Genomic DNA, 13,435 nt, shown 5'->3' with positions numbered 1-13,435 from the left:
AGTTCCTATCCATAACAAGATGGGCTTGGAAAGGGAAGGAACCACCCTGCAAAATCTTAGTGATGAGCACTCCTACTTTATTAGAAACCCTTTTCCCTTGGTCTGGATGGCAGCGGGCACCGCTGGAGCCCTCCCGGCCTCTCGAGGTGACCAACCTGCCTTTCTGCATGAGGGAAACCCGGAGTTTGTGAGCAGCGTTGGGGTTTGAGGCTGTGCCGAGCAACTGGGCAGCCAAAAAAGGCTTCAAATCCTCGGTGCAATCAGCTTCTCTGCAGCTGGGAAGAGGCAGAGGTGAACAAACCATTTTATTAAAGCTGGGGGGAAAAAAAAAAGCAGAACTCCTGGCGTTGTATTCCCAGGGAAGTTTTGTTCCACTTGACTTTCAGTGAGTCGCCGAATGAAGATTAAAGATCTTTACCCACTTCCTCAGAGGAGCCCCGGTGCCTCTGGGCTGTGTCAGCACACAGCTCTGAGGGTTTTGCTCACTTTCCCACTTTGGTGACAAAAGGGAATTTTCAGTGGTGATTCCCAGCCTGGCAGTCATAGAATGGTTTGGATTGAAGGGACCTCAAAGCCAATCCAGTTCCACCCTCTGCCATGGGCAGGGACACCTCCCACTGGACCAGACTGCTCCAAGCCCCATCCAACCTGGCCTGGAAGTCCTCCAGGGATGGGACAGCCACCACTGCTCTGGGCAACCTGAGCCTTGCTCAGAGTCCCTGCACCCCTGGGATGCGAATCTGAGCTTCCAAACTGAGAAATAAAACCCCAAAAGGCTCCGTAAACTCCAAGTAGCCTTATTATGGTACACGCATTCCTGTCCTCCTGCATCCCTACTGTCAGGTGATGTTCTACGAGAACAGGGGACTAGGGAAGCCTTTGAGAGCATGAAGCCCCCTGGGGTGATGTGGAAGGGATGAGGCAGCTCTGGGAAGAGAGGAGAGGGAAAAGCCAAGTGACCCAACGAGGTCAATATGCCGAGCTCACACTCCGCAGAGGAAGAAGCGAGGGGAAACGCCTGCAGGAAACCTGCACCTATCCCAGCTGACGGGGTCTGCATCCTCTCAGCATCCCACCGAGAGGTCACATGTCCCGAGCTGCAAAGGCTTTTCTGTGCTTGAGCAGGAGCGAGATAAAGATATGTGGTTGCAATCAAATTATCCCTTAAAAGAAATAACAATAAATTCTGAGCTTCCCAATTACAGGGGACAGGCAAACCTTGGAAACCATTAAAGGGCTGCTTCTTCTGTTGATGGATCGATCCGGGTGCACAGAGCTATTTGCTGAGTTGAGCTGTGTTACACTAATTATAAATTAATATATTGCTCATTACGCAGTAAAGCTGTGCAGTCGACTAATGCACTGCTCCAAAGAGCCTACTTTAAAACATCCTCTGGTGCTTTTATGATCTAGATGTTTAATTTACTTCTGTTCTGGCCTAAATGCCACCAACACGCCGTTCTTTCACAAAGAAATATCCCCGGCTTCATCCCACCCTCTCTGGGGCTCGGCAGTATCTGGGCGAGGAACCTTAGAACGGCTTTTTTAATGCTAAGCAGTTGCATAAGAAATGAGGGGAGGGAAAAAAGAGCAGAATTTAAGCCTAATTCCCGTGTTACTGTTTTTAATCAGTGTTTCTGATAGCAGCAGGCAGGGGATTATTGGTCCTTCCTCCTCCTCACACACACGTGGCTGCTGCTCTGATGCACTCCGCTCCTCTTGCCCCGCACAGGGATGTGCTGAACCAGCCCAAGGGCTGCTCTGCTCCCAGGAAAACTGCTTTGGAAAGGAATTAAATCTCCACTCACTTGAAATAAGACTTCACACATAAAAGTAATTTCTGGAAATTGCTCCTCTGCTCTCTCTAGAAACTAAAAAGAATCATTTTCATTACCATTTTTGCATAGTTTTGTCCAGAAACAGAGGTGATATAATCTCACTTCCCTTCTATTCTGCATAGGCAAAGCCTTGGAGATTAAGGAAGGAGAGGACCGGAGGGCTCATCCTATCCTGGATCTGTGGGACAGGGATGCAGCCAGCTGAAGAGGGGGAGGAAACACCAGCATGCAGGTCCAGCAGAAAAACTCACTCACACGATGCTGAGCTGCAGAGCAGCCTTGGGTTTGGATCAGCCTGAGAAATCCCAACTTCTTCCTAGCTTCGCACCCACTTCGGGAGCGCTGCTGCTAGGAAGAGCTCAGGGCAGCCTGGGCGTGAAGAATTGCCTCCTGAGCTGAGCTTGGAAGCTGATGGCTTTGGTAGGAATCACGCAGGGGAGCAGATCTGCCAAAGAAAGCATCGGAGGCTCACCTGGAGCCACTCCCATGGAGGGAAAATGTCCATCCTCAGCAGGGACGGACACTTGGGTAGGAGGGGAGGCAGGGAAAGCGTGGGCATCCCGGGGAGGAAGGGCAAAGCTGCTGACCCCTGGAATGACCACTTACTGGCATTTGCCCACAGTGTGACTCAGTCTGTGGCCGCGTCTCCAGGCATACATCTCATGCTGGGCAACCTCACGGGGGGGAACGGCAGACTTACAGGCAAGCGGGAAACTTCGCATTGAACCGGCAGGTGGGATGAATAGGAGGAAACATAGATCTCTTTCTTGGAAACCAGTTATTATGGTTGCATTGTTTCAGGGAGCGTTCTTGCAGGGTGTTTTTATGTCAGCCCATTCTCTCTTTGTGGAGCGCAACGGAACCAACAAACGTGAACAGCCTTACGCAGGAGTCAGTTCGAAACCCATTGTTTCCTTCTTTCCAAGGAAGGCATCCCGGTGACTCAGCAGTGCTTGGCAGCCCCTATGGAAGAAGAAACACTCCCCAGGGAACCCAGTGACTTAGTAACACAAAGGGTATCGCACTCTGAGACCCTGCTGCACGGCAGGACAGAGATGCCGTAAGGGGAGAGGCATTAGGAGCAAAGGGAGAAGAGCCAGGGCTGCTGGAGAAGGAGGGATGCTGGCCTCCGCGCTCACCACACAGCCTCTATCCATGCTGGGGCAGCTCCAGGCACCACCAGAAAAAAGATGGGGAGCAGTATCAGACGTGTATGGAGCTGTGTGAGCCATGCATGGGCCAGGGGTCAAACCCAGCTTTCAGTACCATGGGTTGGCTTCCAGGATGCAGGTGTCCTGGGGCTCCTGTAGCCACATCACAGCCTGTGTCGCCATCCAGTGCCTCCTCAGCTCCCTGCAGCTCCCTCACTGTCCCCAGTCACCTCCTAGCCCTGCCCGTTCCCAGAGAAAAAAAGGATGAATTGAGGCTAAAGCAGAAACAAAATGCTGGTAGAGGAGATCAGCTGCAGCCTCCTCCAGGCATGAGAGCTCAGCTACTGATGAGGAGGGGAGCACAGGGACAACAAGCCCTGAGCAAGGAGATATTCTCACCTAAACAGCTTGTCCACAAGCTCAGGAATCATTAGAATTAATAAGCCACAACAAAACCTGACCTGCTAACAGTGGAAGCAATTAAGGGTATACGCTAATAAGCCTACCTACATCTTACCCAGAGTTTTTAATGCAGAGGTACAGACCAGAGCTCCTTCCAACTCATCCCTCAGTCCGTAACACCCACAATGCGGCAGCAGGAGTGTGTCTATGAGGGAATTGTAGCCAAGCCACACCTGGGACACTCAGGTGAGCAGTGGGTGGGAATTGAGGCAGGAAATGAGGCAGCGGAGTGGGAAAAGGGGTATAAGAGTGCTTTAGAAAGGTAGGAGCCTGAGGAGCTGGAATCTAGGGATTAGAAGATGGGAGTAGTAAATAACTTCTCTAAGGGGACCTTAAACCTGGCAGGGTTGGAAGAGCTCTGCCTAAAGAAGAAAACTGAAGCACAGAGGGCTTTATAGAGCTGATAGTACAAGCCCTGGGACCTTGCAGTGTAGAAGGTCTGCAGAGAGAGGAATAAATGGTTCCACCAGAGTGCACAAGTCTGGGGAAACAGCCTCAGTTTTCCTTTACTGCAGGCACATCCTATGATTTATTTATTTATTTTTCCATCAAGTTTTTGTTGCCGCAGGGACTTGGGGAGCGGAGCGTAGTGGGGCTGTGTGGGTGATGCTGCTGGAAGCACCACATCTTCCATCCCAGCACCAGGAATGCGGTGCTCCGGGACAGCCGGGTCGCCTCCTGCTTGGCTCTGGATGCAGGGGATGCGGGAGGGATGCGGGGATGCTCCTGGTCCCCCGGTTCACCGCAGCCCGGGCAGTAGAGGGGGTAACCGAACCCTGGGAGGGGGCACTGAGCCGGGAATACGGCTCTGCCGGAGCTCTGGGAAGATCCAGCTGGGAAAACACCCCTCTCCTCCGCCGGTAAAGCTCGGGAGCGTCGCGCGTGGGGACTTTAAGGACCTTCCTGGAGCAGCGCATCCCTCCAGACCGGGCTGACCGGGGCTATGGCTGCGTTTCGGGGTGTGTGGGCGAATATCCCCCCTCGGCAGCGGCCGGGAGCCACCCCGCTCTGCGCACCGAGGCTCCGCGGGGCGATGCGCGGCCGCCACGGCACCTCCACCCTCCCCGTGCTGCAGGGGCGGGCCGCGCTTCGGCTCCCTTCGGCCGCGCTTCGGCTCGGCTTCGGCTCCCCTCGGCTCGGCTTCGGCTCCCCTCGGCCGCGCTTCGGCTCGGCTTCGGCTCCCCTCGGCCGCGCTTCGGCTCGGCTTCGGCTCCCCTCGGCCGCGCTTCGGCTCGGCTTCGGCTCCCCTCGGCTCGGCTTCGGCTCCCGTCGGCCGCGCTTCGGCTCGGCTTCGGCTCCCGTCGGCCGCGCTTCGGCTCGGCTTCGGCTCCCCTCGGCCGCGCTTCGGCTCCCCTCGGCCGCTCTCGCCCGGCGCCGCTCGGCATGCTGCCGCGGTTGCGCGCCGCCGTGGCGCAGCTGGTGGCGGGGTTCGGCGCTCAGCCCCCTCCGGAGCCCGGTGGGGACCGAGGATCTCCTCCGCCGGCGGAGCCGCCGTTCTCCCGGCCGCCCTTCCTGCAGCTGAGCCCCGAGGAGCTGCGCCTCGCCGGGGAGCGGGCGCTGCGGGCGGTGCAGAGCCCTCGCCGCCGCCTGCCCTGGAGCACGGGCTACGCCGAGTGAGCGGCACCGGGCACGGGGAGCCGAGCGGGGTCGGGGGTGGCGCTCGGGGAGGCTCCGGGCACGGGAAAGCGGCGGAGGGAGAAGGGGATGGCAGCAGCCTCGGGAGCAGGAGCTGCTCTCGGCGTCCCTGCCTCGCTCCTCCTTCCACTCGCTGCGTTTCAGCCGGAGCAGGCAGGTGGTTGGGCTTGGAATGCGCCTTTGCCATCGGTCCCTTTCTCCAGTTGCTCTTCCCAGTGTCCTGGGAGCTTGGAGATGGTCTTTTGCAGCAGGACCAGCTAGAGCGACACCCCCCCATCACCACCTCCAAGCCCTGCAAGGCTTCTCTCCCCTCTCTTAAGGCTTCTTTCTGCAAAGCCCTTGGAAAGTCTGGTCCCAGAGAGCTCCTCCTGCAGTGCACGGCCTCAACCTCTTCCCCCTGAGCCGGTTTGGTGATGTAGACCTGAAATCTGCCGTGCCGGCATAGGCTGCGAAGAGTTAGCGTGGATCATTTTGCCAAGGTTCTGCTGGTTTCGTTCGTCTTCATCACCTGCTCCTCTCTCTCTCTGAGGCACCTGGAGGTGCTGAGACATGGATGAAGCTGTAATCCTGTCCCAGAGTCCTGGCTAGGGTTTGCAGGGAGGCTGGTGCAGGTTTCGCTGTGCTTGGGGCAGTGGTGGAGGACTTCAGAAGCAGTTTTTCCTCGTTACCCCCTCGGTGGGTGCCTGGGCGGGTGCTCTGCCATGGACTGAGCTGTGCTGCTGGAAGCCAGTTGTGCCACTGGCTCCGGATCAGCCCTGCAACTGGTTTGGGATGTGTCCTTGCCTGGATTCTGCAGCCCCAGGCTGGGCAGGAGCTCCTGCGGAGAGCATCCCTTTAGGACATGAGGGCATGAGTGGGCATCAGGATGGATGAGGTGCTGCGGGGTGGCCTCTGCTGGAGCATGGTGTGAAAGAAAAGAGCCTTTATACCTTATTTCCTCCCGACAGGGTGATAAATGCAGGGAAGAGCCAGCACAACGAGGACCAGGCGTGCTGCGAGGTGGTGTTTGTGGAGAGGAGACCCAGCCCGAGGGGCCGGCTGGTGCCGGGGGAAGGCGGCAGGGAGCCGGGCAGGGTGAGAGCTGGGGTGGCAAGAAAACATGACAGAGAGGGTGGCCAGCAGTGGGATGTGAGATGGGGCATGTGGCAATGCGTGTGCACTGTCACCATTTAGGGGATTCCTCGGATTCCTGGGCAGGCTGCTTTGCTCCCTGCCAGCTCCTGCCACCGATCCAGGGCTGGCCGACACGGGGATGCCGCTGGCCCACGTGCCCAGCGGGCTGTGGCGGTGGCTGCCGCGCTGGCCCCGTCGTGCCTGCCCTTTGGAGGAGCTGACTGCTGGCAGCACGAGGTGTCTGATGCAGTGCTGGGCTTGAGCCAGGGACCGGCCGTGTCCAGACACCCCCGATCAGCTGCCCACGTTGCTCTTGCCGGCACTGGGATGGGACCTGCAAGTCAGAGGCAAAGCCCCATGTCACCATCCTCACTGCTCCGAGTTCCCCACCGTGTCTGCTTCCTCACAGCTTTGCTTAACCTTCCTTTCTCTCCCCACAGGGCAGGAAGGGCTTTTATTTCCACTACTGGGCCTTGTTTGATGGCCATGCGGGCAGCGGTGCTGCAATTATGGCATCCAAGAGGCTCCATCTGCACATCTGCGAGCAGCTCCGGGACCTTGTGGACATCCTGCAGGACCCCTCACTGCCTCCCATCTGCCTTCCACGCGATGCGAGGGCTGGCCCGGTGGAGCTGAGCCAGGTGCCCCTCGCAGAGGATGACGAGGAGGTCCCAAATGATGCTGTGCCACGGTTTCACTTGGAGAAAGTGGTTTCTCACGAGAGCCTGGTGGTTGGTGCCATCGAGAACGCTTTTAAGCACATGGTGAGCAAGTCCATGCCTGAGGAGATACCCAGGTATCGCCTAGGAGCATCTCTTGCTGTCAGTGCTGGCTTGTCCCCTCTGGCAAGAGGCAGCTCTGCAGGGAGGAGGGGGCTGCAGGATGGTGCTCTCCCCTGTTTGGTGGTTCAGGATGCAGAGGCTTTGGGCTCTGGACCTGTGTGGGCGCAGAGGGCCACATTGTGCTTCCTTCCCGCTGTCCCAGCTGCTCTCCTCCCATCTTGCTTTTTCCCACCCGCCCCACTGTCCCATCGAAGCCACCTCCCCAGCTGCCCTGTGGGACCCTTGGCCAGCCCTGCAGCTGCCCTGGGGAAGGTGCCGGGGTCCCATCTGGTCGCCGTTCTCCACCTGGAGCAGGATCTCGGCTTGGCCAGCAGCCGTGGTGCTGCTGGAGCAGCCAGTGGCTATTTTGGGCTGCTGGCAGCTTTGCTTGCTGGCGTGGGGCCACCTGCCCGCCCTGCCTGGAGCCACTCTCTGTCTCCCCAGGATGACCAGATTGAGGAGGAGCGAGGGTCCCAGCGCCTGTCCGGGGGCTGCTGTGCCTTGGCTGCTGTCTACCTCATGGGCAAGTTCTACGTGGCCAACGCTGGTGACAGCAGGTACAGCCCTGCCAGGCAGTGCACGCCTTTCGCCTGGTGGTTGGGGAGAACCCTTGTAGAGCAGAGCGGTGCTGGAGGCACGGCCGGTGAGGAGCTCCCGTCTGTGTGCATGAATAGCTCCTCTGTTGTTCAGCCTGGAGAAGAGAAGGTTCTGAGGAGACCTCAGAGCAGCTTCCAGCACTTCAGTGCTGGAAGGAAAAGGGGCTGCAGAAAAGCTGGAGAGGGGCTCTTGATCAGGGACTGCAGGGATAGGATGAAGGGGAGCAGGTTAAAGCTGAAAGAGGGGAGATTGAGATGAGATTTCAGGAAGAAATTCATCACACTGAGGGTGGGGAGGCCCTGGCCCAGGTTGCCCAGAGCAGTGGTGGCTGCCCCATCCCTGGAGGGGTTCAAGGCCAGGTTGGATGGGGCTTGGAGCAACCTAATGCAGTGGGAGGTGGCCAGGTCTGTGAGTTGGGGAATGAAAATTGCCCTCAGCAGAGCTTTCAGAAATGCACAAGGAGTCATTTTAGGGCACAATTCGTAGCAGTGAGGTGTTTCAGGAGGAGAACATGCAGATCTGTGTGTGCGCAGGTGAGTCCTGAGGGAGTTTGGAGCCCAAGGATTTTGACTGAAGCATACATTTCTTAGAATTGTAAATTGTTAAGGTTGGAAAAGACCTCTAAGTTCATCCAGTCCAACTGATGGCCCAACCCCACCGTGCTGACTAAACCATGTCCCGAGGTGCACCCATCCCTGGGTGCGATGCTGTCGTTGTGCCTGGGTGTGGTCGTACCCCCAAGCCACGGCAAGAAGCCAGGTCCATCTCATGCTGAGGCTGAAGCTGGTTTGAATTGTCCTGCGTTTACTGTAGGGTTGGTTTGTCCTCAGCGGTGTCAGGCCAGCAAATACAGGCTCTGCAAATTGTTTGAGGCTGTGCTTCCAGGTCTGGGACAGAGCAGGAGAAGATCCAAGGGTGCCTCTAGGCAAGGGGCTGTGTCCCTTTGGGCATCAGACGCTGTCGGAGCTGGGCTCAGCCAGGCCAGGCAGCCCTGGAGGAGAGCAGGGGGCAGTGGGGACACTAATGTGGGACATCCTCAATCCCTCCATGACCTCCAGAAACATCTCATAATCAGACTTTTATGTTTTTTTAACACATCAAACAATCGCACTGGTCCTGGCAGCGAGCAGGGTGCTGGCATGGGCTGAGTGCTTGCACCCACTGCTGGCGTTTTCTCCTTGTCCCGAGTGTGGCTCCCCTCTAAAGGAGGCTTCCCCACCTTTGTGCTGCTCCTTTTCTAACCATTTCCTTTGGTTTGCTCTGCTTCATTCCCCTCTGCCCCACGATTCCCTTCTACTTTCTCTTCCTCCCTACCCCTGTCCCACAGGAGGGAGCTGGGGGCTGGTGAGGAGAACCAGGGAGGAGCCCCCCAGCGCGGGGCTGGGAAGAGCCGTGCAGGGAATTGGCCCCAGAAAGCCAGGCTTTGCTCCCTTCTCATATCACCTCTTTTCTCCTCTAATCTCATCCTTCCATGTTTCATTGCAGGGCCATTATCATCCGTAACGGGGAAATCATTCCAATGTCCAGAGAGTTTACTCCAGAGACAGAGAGGCAGAGGCTGCAGTTTTTAGTAAGAAAGACCTTTCTTCTAACCTCATTCCTGCTGAACCACCTCCCAGCCCCTTCCCAGCTCCAACTGGGAGCTACTGGTGGCATTTGTCCATCCCAGCCAGCCTGCTGGGACGGGGAGAGGTGCTGGGATGGGGGGAGGCGCTGGGATGCAGGCAGCTGCCCTGGCCTGGGGGCACCTCCTGGCTGGTGGAGCACCAGTTTGCTGCGGGGTGAGCGTGAGGGGCTGTTCCTGCGAGCCTGGGCTGGCCAGGACCTGGGGATGCTCAGCTCTCGGCTTGGGGCCCATTTGGTATGGTTGCATGGAGTGAGTTTGGTCCGTCTTGTCCTGCTCCTGCCCGAGGAACGGGGAGCATCGCCTGCCCAGGTTGGGCATCCGTTTGCTGCCACGGGAGCACCGAGTGGGTGAAGGAGCTGCAGCGCTTGCACCAAGTCCTGTTTTCTCCCCTGGTGGCTCCCTGGGGATGCAGGAAACTGCTGTGTGCCAGCGTGTTTCCAGCTTTCTTCCTGAAAGCTCCTTCTGCCTGGCCTGGACAAACCCCACTGTGCCACACAGGGAGACTTTTTAAGGTTATAAAAGACCTCTCTGACAGCAGCAGAGAGGAGGAGGCGTTTGTGTTGGAGGAGGTCTTGTTGGATGTGATTTCCTGGCTTGCAGAGTATTTGGAAAAACACCGAGATGCTTTTTTCTGGAGTCTATTTTTGAATGAGGAGGGAACGGCTGAGAGTGGGATCCTCTGCAGGCAGCTGCAACGGGCAGGGTGCAGGCACACGCTTGCTCCGCCGCAGCGTGCCCAGGTCATGGACAGGGTCATCCCTTGGAGCAGGATGGGGCTTTCCACCAAATCTTCCCGTGTTCCCGGGGGTTCTCCTCCTTTCTTTCATCTCTGTCTTCCTCTATCTGCCTTTCCCAACACTGTCGCTGTTCCCAGTCCCCTGCATGCTGTGCTCCAGGAGGTGCTGCAGCTGCCTGGGAAGGGGCTCTGTGCTGCCCCTCATCCCTCCTCACGGCTGCAGCCGGGACACAGCTTCTGGAAAGACCCATCAGCTCTTTTCCTTGGGCAGGTGCTGTGCCCTGTGCGGAGCCTGGGCTCCCAGGAGGTTTGCGGCTGTGACTCCTCCTGAGCAAATCCATGTGCTGGGGTTTGATCCCTTCTGGGATCCATGCGAAAGCTTCGCCTTCGTGCTGGGGGCTGGCTGTGCCCAGCTCTTGTCTCCCCTCTGAGTGTAGCACAAACGTGGGTCTGAAGCTGCCTTAGCGCTGCCTGCTCGCACTGCAGCGGAGCAGCTGATGTTATCCCCACCGCAGAACCCACGGCCAAGTTCCTGGGTTCCAGGAACCGGTGCCTGATGCCGCAGGCGGTGCTGCGTGGATTCCACTCTCCCAGCCCTGCAGCTGAGCCACCGCTTCATCCCGCAGGCGTTCCTACGGCCCGAGCTGCTGGGGAAGGAGTTCACCCACCTCGAGTTCCCCCGCAGGATCCAGCCCAAGGAGCTGGGCAAGAAGATGCTCTACAGAGACCAGAACATGACTGGCTGGTAACCCCCGACCCATGGGAGGGTCTGCCGAGGGGCAGCAGTGGGATCCTGTGGCCACCGGGCTCCAGCATCCCTTCCCGCGGGGCAGGGCTGTGATGTGCAGGGTGTCTGGACCTGGAGGGGCCTCATCCTGGAGGATGCTGTGTCCCAAGCAGGCAGGGGAGGTGCTGGAAGCCTTCACCTGCTGACACGTTCTCTCTGGTTCCTTTTAACCAGGGCTTACAAAAAGATAGAAGAGGAGGACCTGAAGTTTCCTCTTATCTACGGGGAAGGCAAAAAGGTGAAGCGCTGTGCTGAGAGCTGTGTGGGGGCCGCTTCCTGCCTGCCCTCACTGAATCGGGGCGTTCCAGCCTGGTTTTGTAGTGTTCTCGCCACTCCCAGTGTCACCGATTCTCAGCTGGGAATGGAGATGAAGCGGCTTAAAGATTCCTTTTGGTTTTGCTGTTCTGCAGGCGCGGGTGATGGCCACAATTGGGGTCACGCGGGGCCTGGGAGATCATGACCTCAAGGTGTTCGGCTCCAACATCCACATCAAGCCTTTCTTGTCCTGCTTGCCAGAAGTGAGCCCAGCTGCCAGCCGCTCCGTGCCCGGGGGTTCCTGCAGCAGCTGGAACTGGTCACGGTGACCAGATCCATGGTGCGACGGGAGCCTCCTCTGCCTCTCTGCCCCTCACCCTCGCGTCTTGCCCTGTTGCTTGCCAGGTCAGGGTTTACGACCTCACGCAGTATGAGCACTGCCCCGATGACGTTCTGGTCTTGGGCACCGACGGGCTCTGGGATGTCACCGATGACAAGGAGGTGGCTGGCGTGGTGATGGAGGTGCTGATGAGCTATGAGCCCAACGACCCGTGCAGGTGAGCAGCAAGCGGGCAGGGGATGAGCATGTCCTGCAGTCTGACACCTCCCCACGGTTTGCTCCCTGGAGCACTGTTGTGCCTGTGGATCCCTGTGTCCTCAGGGCTGATGCTCTTGCATGCAGTGCTCTCCTGAATGTTCCTGTCTGAGCTGGGATCTCTCCTCTCCAAGTACCCTTTCTAGCACCTCTAGCTCTGCCAGCTTCTCCTTCCTTGCTGGGGACTACAGGATGCTCCGTGAGGGAGCCCGCAGGGTGTGGTGTGGGTGCTGAGCCGCGCTGTGCTGTGCCCCCCAGGTACACCATGGTGGCCCGGGAGCTGGTGGTGCGGTCCAGGGGTGTGCTGAAGGAGCGGGGCTGGCGGCTGGCTAACGACAAGCTGGGCTCTGGCGATGACATCTCTGTCTTCGTGATCCCTCTGGGCGGCCCGGGCAACTACACGTGATACCCAATGACCCTGGGGCAGGGGGGCTTGGCTTTCCTTGCCTGGATGGAGAGGAGTAGGACATGGACTCAGCCTTGGGGCCACCTTTTCCCCAAACGCTCCCTTCCTGAGCCAAACGAGTGGAGGATTAAGAAACCTGGAGCTTCTGTCGGTGCTCCTGCCCAGAGCATCCCCCTCCACCTGCTGCATCCCAGCCCCGATGGAGATGGAAAGGCCTTGGACGGAGAGCGCGGACTGGGGTTGAAGGATGTTTTTCATGCTGCTACTTTCTTGATTGCTGTGAAAAGCCTAAAGGCTGCTCGCTGCGTCCCTCGCACCTCACCCCGTGCCTGTGTGGTTCCAGTGGTGCGTGATGATCCCTACCTGGAGGAGCACGTGCCCACTGCTGCCATCGTCTCCTCATCCCCACCCTGTGCCACTTGCACCACTGACACCGGAGCTGCCGTCGGAGCCGTGGGCAGGGATGAGGATGACCTGTGGCACGGGGTGAAGCCCTGCTGGCAGCCAGGTGATGCTCAGCCCGGCAGAAGCCCAGCGGTGGGTGAGCATCCCAGCTTTGTTCGGCCCCTCACTCCCTCATTCCAGCCATGTACCTTGTCTTGGCCTCCACTTTGGGATGCTGGGGCGCACACAGAGCCCCGGGGAAGGAATGAGCTTGTGCCACGGGTTTTCCCCCCTGCCCTTCCTCATGTCTTCGATTGCTGCTGCATTTCTTGAGCCAATTATTTATTATTAACTGGAGAACTGAGCTGGAAAGTGTCTAAATCCCCTCTTGGGGGGGGTCAGTCTCTATGAGTACGTGGCTGTATTTGTGAGCAGTTCTGAGTTGGCCGCTGCTGAGCTGCAGTTGCACACAGAGCAGCCTTATTCAGCCAAGCTTAACAGCTTAGACGTGGATCTGCTTAGCTGGGGGCTGGAAACCACGGTGAAAGCAGCTTGGTTGTGACTGGGGCAGGGAGACGACTCCCTCCTTCTCCTTAATGATCTCAGAGCTGGTGCTGAGCAGAGCTGTAGCAGCAGTTGTTCTGCGCAGGGTCTTGTTTTGCATCACGCATAGCTCTGACCTGGAGGATGCATTTCCTGGACCTCAACAGAGCATTACAGCCTCCCGAAACACGAAGGATGGCCTCGTCCTGGCAGCGTGGTGATGGTTTTGTGCTTCGGACGGGCTCCGTGGCACCAGTGGTTCGTGTCCTGCTGTCGCCAGATCTTGTCAGGCGTCACCCTTGATGGATGCTGTTTGTCTCCTGTAATCAGCAAGATGTAAATAAACTGGGTGCACTTCACGGGAAGTGATATTTATCCAGTGGGATGTGAACCTGGTGCCATCGTCTGTGCCGCAGGGAGTGATACCGGGAGCCTGTCTTTGCGGAGCAAACCTGTGTTTAAATAAAGGTTTTGCCAGTCACGAT

The 13,435-nt window shown here is 57.9% G+C and overlaps 1 protein-coding gene across 1 annotated transcript; it reads left to right on the top strand.

Moving 5' to 3' along the window:
• Positions 1 to 4,800: 4,800 nt before the first annotated feature.
• PPM1J (protein phosphatase, Mg2+/Mn2+ dependent 1J) lies at positions 4,801 to 13,435 on the top strand. The gene is made up of 10 exons (XM_054087853.1): positions 4,801 to 5,064; positions 6,034 to 6,160; positions 6,640 to 6,963; positions 7,465 to 7,577; positions 9,103 to 9,187; positions 10,607 to 10,725; positions 10,942 to 11,005; positions 11,178 to 11,285; positions 11,428 to 11,579; positions 11,876 to 13,435. Exons 1-10 carry the CDS (start codon positions 4,835 to 4,837, stop codon positions 12,021 to 12,023), a joined length of 1,470 nt encoding a protein of 489 aa, XP_053943828.1. The 5' UTR covers positions 4,801 to 4,834; the 3' UTR covers positions 12,024 to 13,435.

The sequence above is a fragment of the Cuculus canorus genome, chromosome 24, assembly GCF_017976375.1.
Source record: "Cuculus canorus isolate bCucCan1 chromosome 24, bCucCan1.pri, whole genome shotgun sequence".
Lineage (NCBI taxonomy): Eukaryota > Metazoa > Chordata > Aves > Cuculiformes > Cuculidae > Cuculus > Cuculus canorus.
This window is presented reverse-complemented; position numbering and strand designations above follow the sequence as displayed.

Bases quoted from the DNA above. Each gene is read 5' to 3' on its own strand.
- PPM1J (XM_054087853.1), top strand. From the start codon at position 4,835: ATGCTGCCGCGGTTGCGCGCCGCCGTGGCGCAGCTGGTGGCGGGGTTC. The intron at 6,161-6,639 runs GTGAGAGCTGGG...CTCTCCCCACAG, and splicing joins GCGGCAGGGAGCCGGGCAGG to GGCAGGAAGGGCTTTTATTT. The intron at 6,964-7,464 runs GTGAGCAAGTCC...CTGTCTCCCCAG, and splicing joins AGAACGCTTTTAAGCACATG to GATGACCAGATTGAGGAGGA.